Consider the following 16648-nt stretch of genomic DNA (forward strand, 5'->3'; position numbering starts at 1 on the left):
GTCTGTAACGACTAGCCAAACTGCACCTGGCATGTTTACATCACTGCCTCAGCACTCGGGCTGATGAAAAACCTTGCTTGGCACATGAATTTGTCCGTCAGCCCCGTCAGCACTGCATGAATTCGTACTTAACAACATGCTGCAGCATGGTTTGAGAATAACCTGAAGGTGATAATCAGACAAAACCTAACCTCAACAACATATACAATCGACACTCAGAGTTTATGAAAAGACGACCTACAGCAATTCAAGATAACAACAATGGCAAAGTGCAAAGATCATCCTCTAGACGTGCCTAGTATGTATCGGGCAGCGCTTAAGCCTCGCTTACATGTTCACTCATAGTCGCTGATTTGTATTACTTTCCTAGTTATCGAGGAACCCATAAACCATACTCTTCGCGTCCATGGTCTCCTTATAACCCTCTCTTCCGTCTACACCTTGATTGCATGTCTGTTTTCTGGATACCTCATTTTCCGTCATGCAACAAATTACACGGTTCCTACACAGCAGAAACAGTTAAGTCGCATATCATCTTTCAGGCTAAAAGAGCGCTAGTTTGCTGACTGCGGGGAACAATTCTAGAATCATTCGCATCCTTTTGATGGTTCCGATTTACTCCATTGCGTGCCTCTTAAGTATCCCCTTTTACGAACAGCATGTATACATCGCCAGCATTTACGAATTTTACGAATCGCTTGTCATCGCCGCCTTCTTCGCCCTACTATGTCAATATTTACACGTTGATGAAAACATACTCCGGCGTGTTTTTACATTTATAGAGCCGAAGCCGTGGATACATCCATTACGATTTTTGGTTGTCCACATCGGCCGCAATAAGAAAGGTCGAACTGTCGATGGTTTGAGGTTCTTCAATGTTTGTGCATACCAGATACTATTGATCTGAGAATATGCGCTGTGTTCTAACATGCTACTATTAGATCATTTGGATCGGCGTTTTTCAGTTCTGTGCCATCAAGTTTCTTGGGTCACTAGCCAAGTGCATTACAGAAGCTACGGACACGTACTGTGAAGATTCTAACGACGCCAGCCACGCAAAGATATGGGTAAATATGCCAAATTTCAAGCCAAAAGGTGTAGGTAAATTGGAATTTTCTGACTGACTGACATACAAAGATCATGGTCATCGAAATGCTATCGCTGGTAACGGCAATGCTCTGTCTCCTCCAGTTCTACCATCAGACCAAAGCCGAAATCATTCATCAAACGCCACTACTCAAGTTTTTAGCGATTAAACTTGTTGTTTTTCTGTTCTATGTGCAGACGGTAGGCAATAGCACTTAAATGGCCGGGAATACGCCACAGCTAACGACTGGGAAGTTTATATTTGGTTTCTTGACAAAGGAGGAAGGCGCAATCCAGCCGACGACAAAAATCTCGTATCCTTCTTGGTCGGTCGGGATACCAAACACCATTTTATGCTTCGAAATGGCAGCAGTTTCAATCTTGCACCTTTGGGCTTATCCATACAAAGGTTATGAGCCGTCAAAATCCAACGTTGTGACTAGCGCCGCCAGCGCAGCAGCATTCAGCAATCAGCACCTCACAGGCCGAGTTTTAGCCGATCGCGTCCTCGTACCCGACCAAACCTATGTCGAATCTATTCGCGATAACGCTTCTGCTCTTGCAGGATCACACGAAGCACATGCAAACATACTAGGGGGCGGAAGGTTATCTAAGCAAGGAGGGAGATGGGGGTTACGTGCGCTTGTTGATGTTTTGAACATCTCTGACATTGTTCGGAGCGTAATGAAAGGCTTCCGCTGGCTTTTATCGCGACGAAAATATGAGGATACAGATGAAAACAGTGGCAGGATAGAGCTTTTAAAAACGGCAAATCTCTCTGATGCTTTGACTCTCGTAGAGCGTGGAGCGATGCTCTAGCATCTGACAGCCTGCAGCCTGCCAGCCTAAACATGCTCTAGTCACCACTAAGATTTCCTTTGGCTAGGTTCGCAAAAAGCTGTTGCTTATTAGTTACCCAGAGCATTTTATCAGTTTGAATTTAGTTCCATTCTCAAGATGATATATACTCATCTTGATGACAGGCAATGCGGTCGTAACGAGATAAAGAGCATTGCATCACTTTGGTCATTACATCTAACTATCTCTTCACGCACCGATTCATGTATCTCGCAAGTTAAGAGCATTACAGCAGTACAATCAGTACCACCTCTTCTTGCATCATCATTAAATGACGTACATGGTAGACAATAGTATTCTTACCATGTCTGGTTCTCTGGCGGCTGATGTAACCTGCATGATATTACACCAAGGTCTAAATAGTTGGTTTTGGTACTGATCTAGATTATGCCTCGTATTGATTTGATATAAGCTCGGGTTGCTACAAAAAATGACAGAAGAGCAGAGGATTACTACACGTCTTAATGAGGCAGGTCATTTCGAATCGTTACATGCCATTGTGCTACTTAAATATCTCCATAATGGAGACTTTTCTTAATTTCTGGGACGGGGCAGAACTAGGTCCAGCCTGATCACTTGCTGCCACACTCCTCATATGTAGTGCCCCTCAAAGAGCTGCAAATGCGACCAAGAAAATTTTGAGCTTTTTGTCTATTGCGAGAGAAAAAAATAGTTCTCGCGACTAGGTTTTAACCCACTCACATATCAAAACAAGCTCGAGGCAAACCCACTCTTGCGGGCTGTGTTTGCTGTTAGTGCCGAATGTAGTTAAAATCTTGCGTTACTGTACGCACGGGACACATCATCCTAGTAGGAAATGTGTCGTAATGGCCATATAGCCCACAGTAACCAACCGGTGACTGTGGGTCTACTTTTACCACCACAAAATGTAAGCTCAAGATTAGGCCTGTGCTCTAATTACTGTAACATTGTGCTTGCTACGTACTCTTGCGGACTCTTCGGCCCCTCTAATTCTAACAACAATATGAAACAGGTGCGTAAGCGATCAATCTATGTAATATCACTTTAGTCGTACATCAAAACGATGGAATTTAACGACTAGATACTTGAAAGTTTGAACACCAACCCGTTCGCAAATCGTGCGGCAATCTACACCTTTTCATTTTCCTTAGTCAGGGACCCAGCGACTAAAAGCCGGTCGAAATACTATATTACAGCTACGGATAAATAGAATTCGGCTACTTATTTGCCTCCTATCCCATTGACTGCGGCCTGGCAAGAGGTGCAAAGCTTGCCGGTTATCAGCCAATCACACACATTTACTGTAAATTTCTATTCGAATACCGGACATTGTGCTATTAGAATTTAAGAATTATGGGGCTTTCCAATGGGCTTGTTGGTGAGTGTTGCCAGTCCGCATTCGATGGGATAGATACTCCTAAAACTGATGGGGGGTTTTTTTTTTCCCCTTTGGATGGTAAAACCACAAGACTCTTGGCGGATTGGTAAAAGGGGGCCATCAAATATAACCGCACGCGGATAAAAGAACTGCCTTTTTCGAGTTTCGCTGCCTTGTCTAGCAGACGTTTGTGTTACAGGCTATGCCCGGTTGATAGCTATACCATTATCACTTCTCAAGTACAGCCAAACAATAAGTAGACGACCTATTGTTACGTGTTCTTTTGCGCTTAGCTCAATTGGCAGCACCTCTGTTTTTATAAGTGCTAAAGGCTGGTGTGCGGCTGCCACTGCAACCCAGTAAGCGGGGTCTGACCCTTCGCAGTTTGAATGACATTTGTAAGAGTATTCAGTGGTAGTAGTTGACTTGCTTCTCATTCCACATAGGCTTGTTGATGTTCTATCGAGGCCCAGTTAGCTGCCAATATCAAGTCTCCATTTTATACCCTCCATTGCCACCTCATATGGAGAATACATGACTTTACGTTGTTCACCTTGTGTCTCTAACTGCATTCTTGTAGCTGTGAGATCCATAGGTACACATCGCATAGTCAGAATCTGCAGGCACATTGAGTACTTTTTTGCAAGATCATTTGGTTGGCTAGAGAAGGTCTCGGCTATCCCCTGAGTGGCTAGTCCTCTTAATGGTGATGTACCTATAGCCAACCGAGCCTCATTGGAATATGTTGTATTCTCAATCCCCACTCTATTATTGACCATTTCGCTAAACAGCCCCTTGAATGCACTTCCTACCAGTCCTCGAGAAGGCTATCTGGGTGCGCTCGGTGGAGCAGGGGCTGTTGTTTGTATATGTATGAAGCAGACCAAGCTAGACCATACAAACATAGTAAACATCGTTTTGATTATGAAGAAGTTAATAGAAACTGGAACGCTATCGATGCATTACCTATGCGTAGAATTGGATTCTTGTGAGCGAGATATCTTTCTAAGAGATAATTTCTTGAAAAAGAAGAACTGTACAAGTTCGCAATTCATTTCACCAAAGCACCTACCCCTACTTAAAATGGTGATAGCTTGAAAAAACACGAGGAGGCTTTCGTAGAAGACGAAACTCACTCGCCACTTTCAATCAACTCGTCACCAACGACATTGTCATTGTTATGAATCATACTAGCCTAATACTTCTTTCCAAAGGGTTTGGGACCGCAGATGTCTGTGCGAAGACTGTAGAGAAGACGTGTTTTCGCGGAGACCTTAATTTCGCCTTCATTGATAACTGTCTCTGTCCTCACTTATACGGTGGCCAAACATCCTGTCGACCGTAATGTCTAGCTGAGATCTATCATAGATTGAGATGCGAACCCCAAATACTTATGACAAGTTGGTAGGTTCTATAATTCACTCTAATCCTACAACTTGTAATGGATTGCATGGTCTAAATTGCAAAGGTTGATAAGTTATATCTATTTTCTGGTTGAATTTTATTGCTTCCCTTGGTTTTCTGTGCCCTAAATACTCTCCTTGCATAGAATTAACCATCATTATGGCTATACTAAGGCTAGTTCTCAAGTGTTGGCTTAAAAAATGTCGTCTTCTAGAACATATATGTCCTTTTTGTTACGGCCAGCTATCTGACAGTAGGGTTCTGCTAACAGAAGGTGCAGTAAGAGACTAACACTGGTTCGTAGGGGTCGTTCTGGTAGATCGTAGGGTTAGGGTAAGGTGATCAGTCTTACACTATAGTAACGAGGTTCTTAGTATTCACAATACTGAGAGGTAAGCTGAAAGTCATTCGAGGATGAATCACAAGTTGATTGCTGAAGAACTATCTAGAGGGCTTGAGCAGATGCTCAAGTCCTGGTCTATATACAAGTCCCGTTTCCCAATGTCTTGGAGAGTCTATAGAGTCGCTCGTCGACTCTATCGACTCTCTTCTGATTGGTCCTTTACAGGAGTCTACAGAGTCGCTCGTCGACTCTGTCGACTCTGTCCTGATTGGTCGATTGTCACGTGACTTGTAACGTAGTTCTTCCTTGCCGAGAGGTTTACCCTTGTTCCCGTGATCCTACGTACATATGTCCTGTCGTAGCCGCCCGACCCAGTGGGTCTGTTAAGTGCATCTGACGGGTCGTAACACTTTTCGATAGTTGATTTCGTGAGTTTCTAGCTACTACTTGCAGTCGGAAATGACTCTAGATTGGTAACTCGTAATTGAAGTAGCATTGATTTTTGACATGGCTTACTTTGACTTGTGCGTGTTGACCATTTCGCTGTGCTGCGTCGACACAATGTAGGGCACGCGGGTCGGCTATCGCTCTAAAATAAACCCGTTTAGAAATTCTCGCCGATGGAACTTTGCTTCAACGAAACAAAACTCTGCATTCTCACACTCTAAATCGTAAGTTAATTGGCTCGTCCCTGCAAGAAGTAGGCTTCCAGGTTTAGCATGCTTGTCTTGGCGTCAGCCAAGTTACATTTTTGACTTTGAGCCACCTAATACAAGCTGGAGACATCCATGTTTTAGGGTTTTGGCGTCACCAAGACGCTTTCCTTGCCTAGGAAATACCATGTTTGTCAAACTCAGCAGCTCGCCTGGTAAAATCTACTGTCCTAATATATTAAATGGTCAAGCCCTTTTTTCACTATAGATCGTACCCTTTTCCACACACCATGCAGCAATACAACCATAACTTGGAATCTCGACAGGATCCCAGATGAACTCAACTTCGTCAGCCGACTGCTGGGGAGAATTACCAGCGTGATGTTACGCCTTATCTGCTACGAAGTAGTTGACTCCTAGTCATGCCAACTTACCTTGCATCGGTAGCGGGTACGCAATGCAAGTCCAGCCAGGAGGAGGGAGTGCCACCCAGCAAAACAATACGACGACTGGAGGGCCAAATGATATTCTTCACACCGTCAATTTGGTATCGCAAATTCTGGCCATGACGTTCGTCAGTCTATTCATGGCATTGCGCTTGTTTACGAAGATTTTTATCGGTCCTCCTTTCCACACAGAAGATTGTATGCCAAATCCATCTCCGAATACATATATAAAGATGTCTCATTCGTAATATATTAGGGATGGCTTTGATAGCTTGGGTGCGCACCCGAGAAAAGCCTAGACATCTTGAAGATATTGACTTGTCACCAGATCCTCTCCCTTGGATACAGTGTTACGGGATTTATGAGTAAGTAATCATGCAGAATGAAAAAAGCATATGCGCTGATATTTTCCACGCAAGTGGGCCATTTCGGCGGAGGATTTCATGTTTCCGATATCTCAAAGGAACAATTTAAAAGCTTCAAGAAGGTAATTTTGTCACTCCAGTAGCGAAGCTCAAAAGTCGCTTTCAATTAACTTCCCCCTTGGGTGTATATGCTATTACCCTTGTGTACAGTCCCGCTTCTTACTTTACAAAGCTTGCGCTCCTTTGGATCATCATTAGAGTCTTCCAGCTACACAAGAGGACAGTATTCGGGACATATACGGTAATTGTCTTTCTAACAGCCTATACAATTCCTATTCTTTTCCTCAAGGGGTTTGTATGCCGACCACTCGCCGGATTTTGGGATCCAACGGTCAAAACTTCTTGCTACAACCAGCGAGCCATCTTTGTAGCTGATACCGGTGTTAGTGCAGTCACCGATATGGCTGTGCTTTGCTTACCAATACCCGTTGCCGCAACTCTTCGAATGTCGTGGAAAAAACGTTTGAAGGTAATCGCTATGCTTAGCTCTGGTGGCGTTGCTACTGCAGCTAGCATTATACGACTAGTCCTGGTTATCAAGTTGCAGAATTCAAATGATGAATCGGTGGACCTTATACGATTCAATCTTCTCGGGTAAATACACTTTACTCCTTTCTGTCGTGCCTGAAAGTATCTCCAAAAGCTGACAGAACTGATAGAACAGCAGAAGTGAGCATAGGTCTTATTTGCGCATGTCTCCCGGCAATTAACATCCTCTTCCTTCGTGTTCTCGAACGCTCGCCTAACTCAAGTCGCAATACTGTTGGCAGTAGCAGAATAATCGAACTGAAGTTCCTCAGAGGGAGCAGGCTCAGAACTCAGCATGTCACCACTGAGGAAGTCGTGCCTGAAACCAATCCTGGCAATTTGCCGGGGAATGCGCCTCAGCCTTAAGAGTTGAAACAACAGACAAATGAAGGAAACAGAAAAATACTCTTCTTAAAAGGATGTTAAAATTTTCCTTCGGATTTCCTACAACTTGCTGGCCCGATACAAGGGCTGAAACTACAACTGGGAATTTTTTCCGTATGCGATTGTTCTCACCTTGTAAAAGTTTCTGGAGCAGCTTGAAAGGAAGCTCGTATGTTCTTAGCAGAACGAGGTCCTATTACGGATGAATTGCATTTGGTTGACTTGCTTCTCGATAGGATCTCTGATTTGATGCTATTGAAGCAATAGCTTATGGTGAAAATCAGATGTTTTGGCTCCTTGCGGTCGTGCGATGACCGACTACGGCACGAGCATGATTGATTGATTGATTGATTGATTCCTACACGGTTATGAAGCCGCTCTTATGCTAGCAGCTATGCCCGGAAAGCGGGGTTTGGCAGACAGCCGAAGCATCGACGATAAACCGCGACGCCCCACTTCGCCCTGTTGTTGGATCAGGACCAGCTGTCCCCAAGCTCCCACTATGCTATCTATTCTTGTGTGTTTATGCCCTCTGTTGAAGATTGTTGTCCTCCTGCCTGCTCTCTCGCTTGGTGTTGCCTTCTAGAATCCTTCTTTCGCGTCCTCCTACTTCGGTTCTGTTGGTGCTAGGCACCATGTCTGGTTCTGTATACCTATAGTCTCCCCCCAGCCCTCAGCTTCGTCTCTTTATCTTGTCCGCATCCTCTCAGACTCGCATGTGCTATATCTCAGTTGAATCTGTAAATCTTTTTGTTGCCTCATGCTGGGTTCCTATGTGGCTCTATGTTTCCATCTTTCGACCACCACCTCCATCCACCGCCTGGAGTCGGACTCAATCCGCAAAACACAATGCTCCAACCGCTTCGATTCGTCCGATTACTAAGTATGAGAGCTCGTACACAGATTCCGCAGACATTGTCATACGTTGAAGGGGCGACAATCCTTCTTCGCGGAGGGGGCGACAGGGGACCAATCTGTCTGCAAACTGTAGTATTTTGTGGCATCGATCGTAGCATGCCTGGTGTCTGGTGCTTTCTCTATGCAGGAGGTGATACCGTTCTGTCGGGCTTGTCGTCGTTGTTGTCGCGGGACGTTGCAAACTTTGTCGGGGGTGATAGGCGACCCATAACCTATCGGTGGCTGTGGTGTTGATGTTTGTTTGGGCTTGGTCGTTGTGCTCACGTGATAGCCCGTGACTCAACCGCGGTGGTGTCGATGGTGTTGTCTATTGACGTGTCATACTTTGTGGCTTGCTCTCGAATTTTTCGTGGTCAGAGCCCGCCCGCGGCCACGAGCAGGCTCTTTGGGAGCAGAATCAATGCCGAGGATGACATTATGCCCAAAGTGACCTCTGAGAGCGCGAGCGGGCGTGGTTTGATCAATTTGATGCTGTTTTCAAAAATTTCGTTCTCGCTGTTGTTGATGTTTTTACGGCACGAGCAGCATCAACTAGGAACAAAACGAGCGAGCGGAGGGGGGGACACGTGACTACAGTTGCCGATGCGAGGTCATCACGTGACTGCGCGACCGAGGCGTGGCAGAGTGGGTCCTTTGGTCTGGATGCATCACGACAGGCCATAAACTGGCAAAACTGGCTTTGGCGGCACTTTTTGACACCTCAAAACCCTTCGATTCTTCGAACCGAACTGGTTCTCTGGCTGGATTAGGTGTCCCAACACCTCTGTGCTCGGCTAGCATGAATTATGGGGCCTCCGGATAAGCGACGCATCAATACGAGGTCTTCTACTTCGGGACTCGTGTCTTTGGTTAAAAACAAGGCCGAAGCCCTTTTGAGCACGATATGAGATATTTAATTGGTTAAAACAGACACCTGCATACTGTCAACCGAAATATTACGATGAGGACCACATGTTCCAGGCAGCCGTATTGTAATTGATCCTATTCGTGGGATATGTGCCTACGGATATGTGCCCCTGGAATAATTTTAATTTAAGCAATGTCTGTGTACTAATAAGAGGATCCCTTGTAGCAAAGGTCAGTGCCGCTCTTTCTAATCACACAACTCACGGTCGTCGGTGAAAGCCAGCACCAATCAACTGAGATGGTTCCGAAGCCTATCATGTTGATTTTACTTTCTTGTTTGGGTTCCCTGCTTGCGTCCGCCTCCGCGCAGCAGATGCTAGTATCCAACTCGCTCAACACCTGCCAAGACGACTCAAGTTTTACGGCCAGTCGCTTCAAGTTTGTTTTCACACCAAACAACGGATCCGCTTCCATTGATATTGCCGCCCTATCCACCTATCAAGGCAATATTGTCTTTGATGCGTCTATCTCTGTCTATGGATACAACATCTTCCAGAAGACAATAGATCCTTGCGATGAAAGCCTTAAGGAGAAAGCTGGGCTCTGTCCTATGAATACTGGAAAGATTGGATTTCCCTTCCAAATCCCTGTTCCCAAGGAAGTCGTGAGCCAGATACCTTCAATCGCGTACAACATCCCAGACTTGGATGCTACCGTGCGGGTCTATTTGAACAAGAGCGGGACGACTGATAGTGTCGCCTGTATCCAAACAAACATCTCAAACGGGAAGACCGTCGATCTAATTGGGGTCAAGTGGGCTGCAGCTGCTATCGTTATTCTCGGCCTCCTCGCTTCCGCCCTTGTTTCTGGGCTCGGCCACTCAAACACAGCTGCCCACGTTGCTACATATACAGTCTCACTCCTCGGATACTTTCAAGCCCAAGCTATCATAGGCCTAACCGGTGTTCGTCTGCCTCCCATTGTCCAGGCATGGACCCAAGATCTTCAGTGGTCTATGGGCATTATCCGCGTCCAGTTTATGCAGGACATCTTCACTTGGTACCAGCGGGCTACCGGCGGAACCCCTGCCAGAATACTAGACTCTCTTGCAAGTGTCTCGGTGCAGGTTCAAAAAAGATCTACAGAAATCGGTAGCGTTCTCAATGGCGTTGCCAGACGCTCCGAGAGTCCTTCGTCAGTGGGAAGCTACGTCGTCTTCGGAATTCAACGAGTTGCATTTCGTGCGAAGATCGAGTCAACGAACGTTTTCATGACTAGCCTCACCTTCTGTTGCATCTCGATCGTATTCACTGCACTATGTGTTGCTGCATCTAAAGGCTTTTGCGAATTAGCGATCCGTTCTCATTGGGTAAAGAACGATAAGTTTCTCGAATTCCGCAATGGCTGGTTGGTTATTCTCAAAGGCCTGCTCTACCGCATAACTCTTCTGAGCTTTCCACCACTGACAGTTTTCTGTTTGTGGGAGTTTACTCGAATCGACTCCCCCGCTGAGGTTGTCCTTGCTGTGTTCTTCTTTTTTGGCGCAGCTCTTACATTATTGGCGGCGGCGTTCAAAATCATTCTCATTGCCCGCCGGTCTATTGCGCTACACCGAAACCCGGCCTACATGCTCTTTTCCAACCCCCAGATTCTCAACAAATTAGGTTTTCTATATGTGCAATTTCGTGGGTCAGCTTATTATTTCGTATTGCCCGCCATTGGCTATATCATCATCAAGGGTGCATTTATCAGCTTTTCGCAAACGAACAATGCGGTTCAGACCATAGCATTGGTCATTATTGAGTTTGCAGCCTTAATCGCAGCTAGTGTCATGCGGCCTTGGATGGATAAAAGCACTAATATTTTTAACATTTCTATTTTTGTCATGAACGTTCTCAACTCTCTTATGCTCCTCATTTTTACGAATATCTTTGGCACACCAGCTTCTGTTATTGGTGTTGTAGGTGTTGTTTTCTTTGTTGGGAATGCGGTCTTCTCTTTGATCTTGTTGCTGTTCGTTGTCATCTCTAGCACTATTATTTTCTTTCGCAAGAATCCGGATGCTCGGTACAAAATAATGGCCGATGATCGACATTCTTTTATGAAGTCACAGGTTCAAACCAAGGCAGAGCTAGATTCTCTTGCGATTGCAGCACGTGGCGAAAAGCAAGACCACAGCTCTGCAAGCCTGCCCTCTGCGTCAGACCTAGATGCACAGCCCTCACGGGATTTAGTTCCATTTGACGGTCATGGTCCCTCAAGTTGTGCCAGTCCTATGCGATCGACAAGCAGTCATTCGCAGCACAAAGTTCTAAGTCATTCAGGAGGAAGATTATGAAACATAATAGGTAAGTTTTTATGTGATTTCTAAACGCCGGCCTACTTGGAATTGAAGTATTTCCTGGCAAGGAAGGTGATGTCCATTAAGCCAATGACCCTGACATAATCTTGTTACTTAGAGTCAAACACCAGATTGCTTCCACAAGCAAGCAAACAACACAAGCACAGCTTTGTCCGCCTAAGTAAGAGAAACACCTTTTGTGTTGGTGTTGCGTTTCATGTTGCTGGAACATCAACCTCAAGATGTCAATGGGTTGTCGCTTGTATGCTCTTGTATTAGCCCCCAGTACAAAGGGTGGGCGGCGGATTAAACGTTTTTCGTACCACATTACCTCAGATAAAGACATGGAGCTTTTGAAGTTCGTAATTAGAGAGTTCATGAAGTATTTAAATAGAATACATAATAAACAAAATCCAAGCAAGTATAATCATGGCGGAAAGCAGGGAAATCCCTACTGCGGTAAAGATCTTCGAAGATTTTCGACCAACAGGATCTTTAAGCCTTCCTTCCTTTTCAATTCTGATGCGCCTCTTTTCGCTCATGGTAAGAATGCCAGAGAGGTATCTATAATTCAGCCGTTAGCAGGTTAACAATAGTTTGACACTTTAGTGTAGTTTCTTCTCACTTCCTGTCGAGGACGCCATAAAACAGACCGAGACAGAACTCAAGGCCCTTCACAGCTACGAAAAATGCAATCACACGCTCGTATGTGCCTTCAGGGGTGATATCTTGGAGTCGGCCGGCAATCATGTCAACAACCACACTTCCGCTGTTGTTAAGAACCTTCCAAATGCCAAACACCAGACCAAGTTCCACTTGGTCTGGCACGATTAGAGGAATCGATGCCAAGAAAGGTAGTGCATTCATTGTTGATGCCAAGGAGGCGATGACCATTGCGCCTAATGCATTTGTCTGGGTGTACCCAATGAGACAGTACACCAAGATCCAAATAGCTGACGTCAGACTCACAAATAACATCCTGTGGCCGAAGGTGTCAAAATAGATGCCAAGTAATGGCGCGCAAACGACAGGAATAACTTGTTGTACAGCTGATGTGTAACCAGCAAGCTGGGCTGTGGACCCTCGGGTCTGAGAGATTATGTCGGCGTTGAGGCCATTGAAACCACCAACAACACCGGCCTGCAGAATTTGGGTGCAGGCAATAAGCCAGAAGAAACGCGGAACGCTGACTAGAGCGTTCAAGTTGGGAAGTGCGCCGGTCCAGCATGTACTCTTCGTGGCCACATTTTCTGCATGCGGGTGTTTTCTAGACGTTGCCTTCTCTCTTGCTAGCTGTTGACCCGTTGGCATGTGCGTCCATTGTGGACGACCTTTGGCCCACCAGACGTAGAAGATGTTTTGCAACAAATTTACGAAGCAAACTAGAGCAGGAACCCATAGTGCCCAACCCCAAAAAGCGGCAGCGTCCCGCATTGGAACAGCAGTAGCCCTGGCAATGAGTACAATTAACTTTCCTGAAAGCCAAGGGTAACTATTAGCGTATTTCCGTCTCATGTTCCCGAATGTGATGTTTCGAACGTACCAACTGCTAAGTCAAGCCCGTATACAAGTCCAAGGCCTCTATGTTGGAACCAATGCGCAAGGATCTTTTCCACTGATCAGCTCTAAGTCCAAAAGAAAAGCTTTCCTGTCACCAGAACCTACCTTTGATGTGCACGTCTCAATTACAGTGCTGCCAAATCCCATGATGACTCGACCAGCCACTACAAGAGCGAATGAGTTGTTGTTTGAGCCAGACGCTGAAACTACCGCCCCAACTAATATCACAACAGAGCAAGCCATCGAGCCCCTAAGCAAGTCAAAACATTTCTAAACTGTATAAGGACGAAAAAAAAGAAAAAAAAAAAGGGATGGTTTTACCATTCAACGCCGTAATGATCGAGTCCATATCCACCCACTATGGGAAGGATTGTATTAACCAGTGACGTGGCGGAGGAGATGGCTCCGTACTATGAGAATCGATTAGGGTCTCTCAACCTACATTGGGTGTTTTATAGGCCTCATGCTGACCTGGGAGTTATTGATGCTTAGCTGTTTTATCATCGTGCTCTTCAGCGGACCGAGTGTATTTTCGGAGAACGATGAGCCCCAGGAGAGGGCAACGCCGCTTATGAGAGCGATGAGTTTCCAGGTCAACGGGAAATCCTTTTTTTCTTTATGCTCTTCACTTGAGTTATTCGTAACGTCCATCACGTGCTTCTCGTCAATGTCGGTTTGTCGCGGTGTGACAACGCTCTCCGCGGCGGGCGCAGGCCGATCCATGGGGGTTTCGATAGCCATAAGAATGAAAGGTAAAAATTTCAGTAACAAGTCATAAGTAAGTATAAACGGATTGAAAGAAGCGGTTATAGCTCCCAAAAATATGTTGAAACAATGGGTTTTTATCAATCAGCTCTTTGGCTGTTGCATCAGATCAGATAAGCCCATCAGACCAAAACTGCAACACAGGTTCCACCTGCGTCCACAGAGACTGCGTGGCTGCATATGATAGTTTAGGGGCCCATAATCAAGGGTAGGGACACCCTTGCAGGCAGGGTGGACATGCCAAGATCATTGAGATCGCTTCAGTGTTATTCTTGGTCCCCGTTATGTTCATTTTCGCTGCTGTGGATCTGAAAATTGGAGGGTTAGGACACGGATATTCACTTGGCACTATTGCATAGGAGGTATAGAGTGGAACTTTTATTCTTCAGTTTTGCGTGATTTCTTATCGAATCATCCACATGACGCTAAAAATATTCGCAATGGACATCGATCATGAAATCTCGTTTGCTCTGCCAAGTTTCCGCTGAGTCTCTCACGCCATTGACCAGCGACTCAGGTCCGCATGCCGCCACAAGGAGTCGTTGACCACTCTTTGCTGTCCTAACACCCTCCCCGATGACCACTTCGATATTCAGCCTCGTATGGTTGATGCTCAAGTTATGGCCGGTAATATCGCCAACTGTTTCCGGCGGCATTTCGTTCGTCTTGTTAATGGCCCGATACGTGAGGATATCTACCGATGATAATAGCCCATGCTCAATGCCAGTCTGGTCTTCAGTTCCAACAGAAGCAAGCTCAGTAGTATCAAGGCTACCCAAATCACTTTGGCCCGTAACGTGAAGCGAAATGTTGACATTCGACGAACTTGGCCATTTTGTTGAGGTGTTCGTGGAACCAGAGAATTTGCTCTGTGATGGCGTCAAAACATGTCGCTGAGGACTTTGTCGCAGGGGTTGACTTACCCTTGCGCTTCATTGCCCAAACAAACTCGACATCTGGAAATTCAGATGAATCAAACGAATTCAAAAGGCGATTCATTAGACCAAAAGTGAACGCAGCTCCGCTTCCTCCAGCAATTAGGATCAATTTGTCGTACTTTTCTGCTTTCGGACATGATCCATATGGTCCGTCAAATGAAGCCCAGGAGGTATGTCGGTGATGCTGTGCTGCGAAGCTGCTAACCGCTTTGGTGAAACCTTGGTACGGCTTCATCACGAGCTCCAAGCCAGAAGGCCCGTTACTAACGATTGTGAAAGGGTGTGTCTCAAAAAGTCGAATCTTTGGAACCCAAAGAAAACAATGGGACCCTGGTAGAGCGACCTCAGCATCCGATTTTCGGAGAAGAATCCGTACGCCCCCGCCTGGAAGCGCATAGAATGTGGCATAGTTGTTAACAGAGTTAGAAGCCATCCTTAGACCTCGAATGATGCGATCCGACAGCCACATTCCAGTAATGAATAACATGACCACGTTGAGCTTCTTTGCCCAATCTGGTCTGTGAAGAGCTGTTAAAATAACAGCTGCAGTAAAACCGGCGACGTGGCTCAAGTAGAAAAACTCGTACCCGACTTTTCTCAAAGTTCCCATAAGCAAGACTAACATGGCAAACCCAGCTCCAATGCCATCCAAATTCTCCTCCTTCAGCAGAGTCACCCAACGACCCTGGCGGCCGAAGTGTACTGTTTACAAAATTGCATGAAGAATAACCAAGAAAACGGCCGTATATCCTACAATGCGATGCAGAATATTAAGCTGGATATGGCTCCATGATGTAATCAGAGCCATCGGAGTGTTCCTTAGACCGAAAAAGGTACACAACGCCATATTAGCAGCAGCCATCCTAAGAGGTATTAGTTAGAGTGTGAACCCTACACAATGTAACTCAAAAAGAATTAACTACCATCCGAATCGTGAAGCCCAGTGGTTTACTTGATTGAGAGCTAGAATGGTTGAGGAGAGAGCGACGTTGCCCAAGAGGTAAAACTGGTAAATGGCAAGTACTACCAAGAGTCCGAACGTTGGCCGCCCAAACCAACCAAACTCTGCACGTCTGGTCGAATACCTGTAATTGTTCAGTATCTCAAGAATAAATTGGACCTCGTTTGTACTTACTGGAAGATATCAAGATAGATCTGCCTGCCACAGCCCCTCAAGCTCTGGCAGGTCCTCGGACTGGGTTTGCGGCAAACTTCACGTAACCAGCGGGCTGCGATGACCAGCAGTATGATACTAAAAAGAAACGCGGCGTATATTTTCAGAGCCTTCTCATTGCAGAGCTGCTTTAAGCTTGGATCCTTAGTAGTATACACCATCTTTACGGTCGCGGTGCTGAGAAACGTGTAGCGTCGAAACTGAAACTGCAGACCAGGTTGAGATCTGCCCTGATTGATAAGATAACTGGTATACACTGATTGATAAGATTATGCTAGAATCGGATTCAAAGCAACTCAACAAGAAGCTAACGACATCGCAAAAAGCACGGTAGAGTGGAACTTCCAGATGTGGATACCCTAGTAGGGGTATCGACATGGGTAGATCTTTCACAGTGAATAATGGACCCTGGCCGTAATCCCAGTCGTCAGGGATAAGCCCCACCAAAGATTTCTCGCGGTGAAATTTGGGGACTTTCGTGTTGCGAACTGCCAAGTCTTGTATCGGGACAAAGTCAGTCAACACCGCCAATGGTGGGCTACCACCAAGCAGCTGTAGAGATCTGGCTAAGCATTTTACTCTTGATATTTGTGATAGCGAGGTTTCAATATGATTTAAT

At 45.7% G+C, this 16648-nt stretch overlaps 6 protein-coding genes across 6 annotated transcripts; 4 read left to right on the forward strand and 2 right to left on the reverse strand.

Annotated features, from left to right (window-relative positions):
• Window positions 1–604: 604 nt before the first annotated feature.
• On the forward strand, window positions 605–1905 carry CTRU02_200987 (DUF300 domain-containing protein; the record flags this gene model as incomplete). The annotated part of the gene is made up of 4 exons (XM_036719003.1): window positions 605–877; window positions 942–1067; window positions 1138–1287; window positions 1333–1905. The coding sequence occupies 4 exons, from the start codon at window positions 605–607 to the stop codon at window positions 1903–1905; spliced, it is 1122 nt and encodes a 373-aa protein (XP_036590003.1).
• Window positions 1906–6269: 4364 nt separating this feature from the next.
• CTRU02_200988 (uncharacterized protein) lies at window positions 6270–7469 on the forward strand (the record flags this gene model as incomplete). The annotated part of the gene is made up of 4 exons (XM_036719004.1): window positions 6270–6394; window positions 6565–6637; window positions 6685–7169; window positions 7235–7469. 4 exons carry the CDS (start codon window positions 6270–6272, stop codon window positions 7467–7469), a joined length of 918 nt encoding a protein of 305 aa, XP_036590004.1.
• An 801-nt stretch (window positions 7470–8270) lies between these two features.
• On the forward strand, window positions 8271–8639 carry CTRU02_200989 (uncharacterized protein; the record flags this gene model as incomplete). Its single annotated transcript, XM_036719005.1, has 1 exon — window positions 8271–8639. One exon carries the CDS (start codon window positions 8271–8273, stop codon window positions 8637–8639), a length of 369 nt encoding a protein of 122 aa, XP_036590005.1.
• Window positions 8640–9549: 910 nt separating this feature from the next.
• On the forward strand, window positions 9550–11589 carry CTRU02_200990 (Flavin carrier protein 1; the record flags this gene model as incomplete). The annotated part of the gene is made up of 1 exon (XM_036719006.1): window positions 9550–11589. One exon carries the CDS (start codon window positions 9550–9552, stop codon window positions 11587–11589), a length of 2040 nt encoding a protein of 679 aa, XP_036590006.1.
• A 389-nt stretch (window positions 11590–11978) lies between these two features.
• On the reverse strand, window positions 11979–13893 carry CTRU02_200991 (major facilitator superfamily transporter; the record flags this gene model as incomplete). Its single annotated transcript, XM_036719007.1, has 6 exons — window positions 11979–12156; window positions 12218–13067; window positions 13136–13199; window positions 13258–13402; window positions 13474–13562; window positions 13624–13893. The coding sequence occupies 6 exons, from the start codon at window positions 13891–13893 to the stop codon at window positions 11979–11981; spliced, it is 1596 nt and encodes a 531-aa protein (XP_036590007.1).
• A 449-nt stretch (window positions 13894–14342) lies between these two features.
• CTRU02_200992 (uncharacterized protein) lies at window positions 14343–15480 on the reverse strand (the record flags this gene model as incomplete). The annotated part of the gene is made up of 3 exons (XM_036719008.2): window positions 14343–14688; window positions 14744–14786; window positions 14841–15480. The coding sequence occupies 3 exons, from the start codon at window positions 15478–15480 to the stop codon at window positions 14343–14345; spliced, it is 1029 nt and encodes a 342-aa protein (XP_036590008.2).
• Between the last annotated feature and the right edge of the window lie 1168 nt (window positions 15481–16648).

The sequence above is a fragment of the Colletotrichum truncatum genome (genome assembly GCF_014235925.2).
Source record: "Colletotrichum truncatum strain CMES1059 chromosome Unknown Contig_0001, whole genome shotgun sequence".
Lineage (NCBI taxonomy): Eukaryota > Fungi > Ascomycota > Sordariomycetes > Glomerellales > Glomerellaceae > Colletotrichum > Colletotrichum truncatum.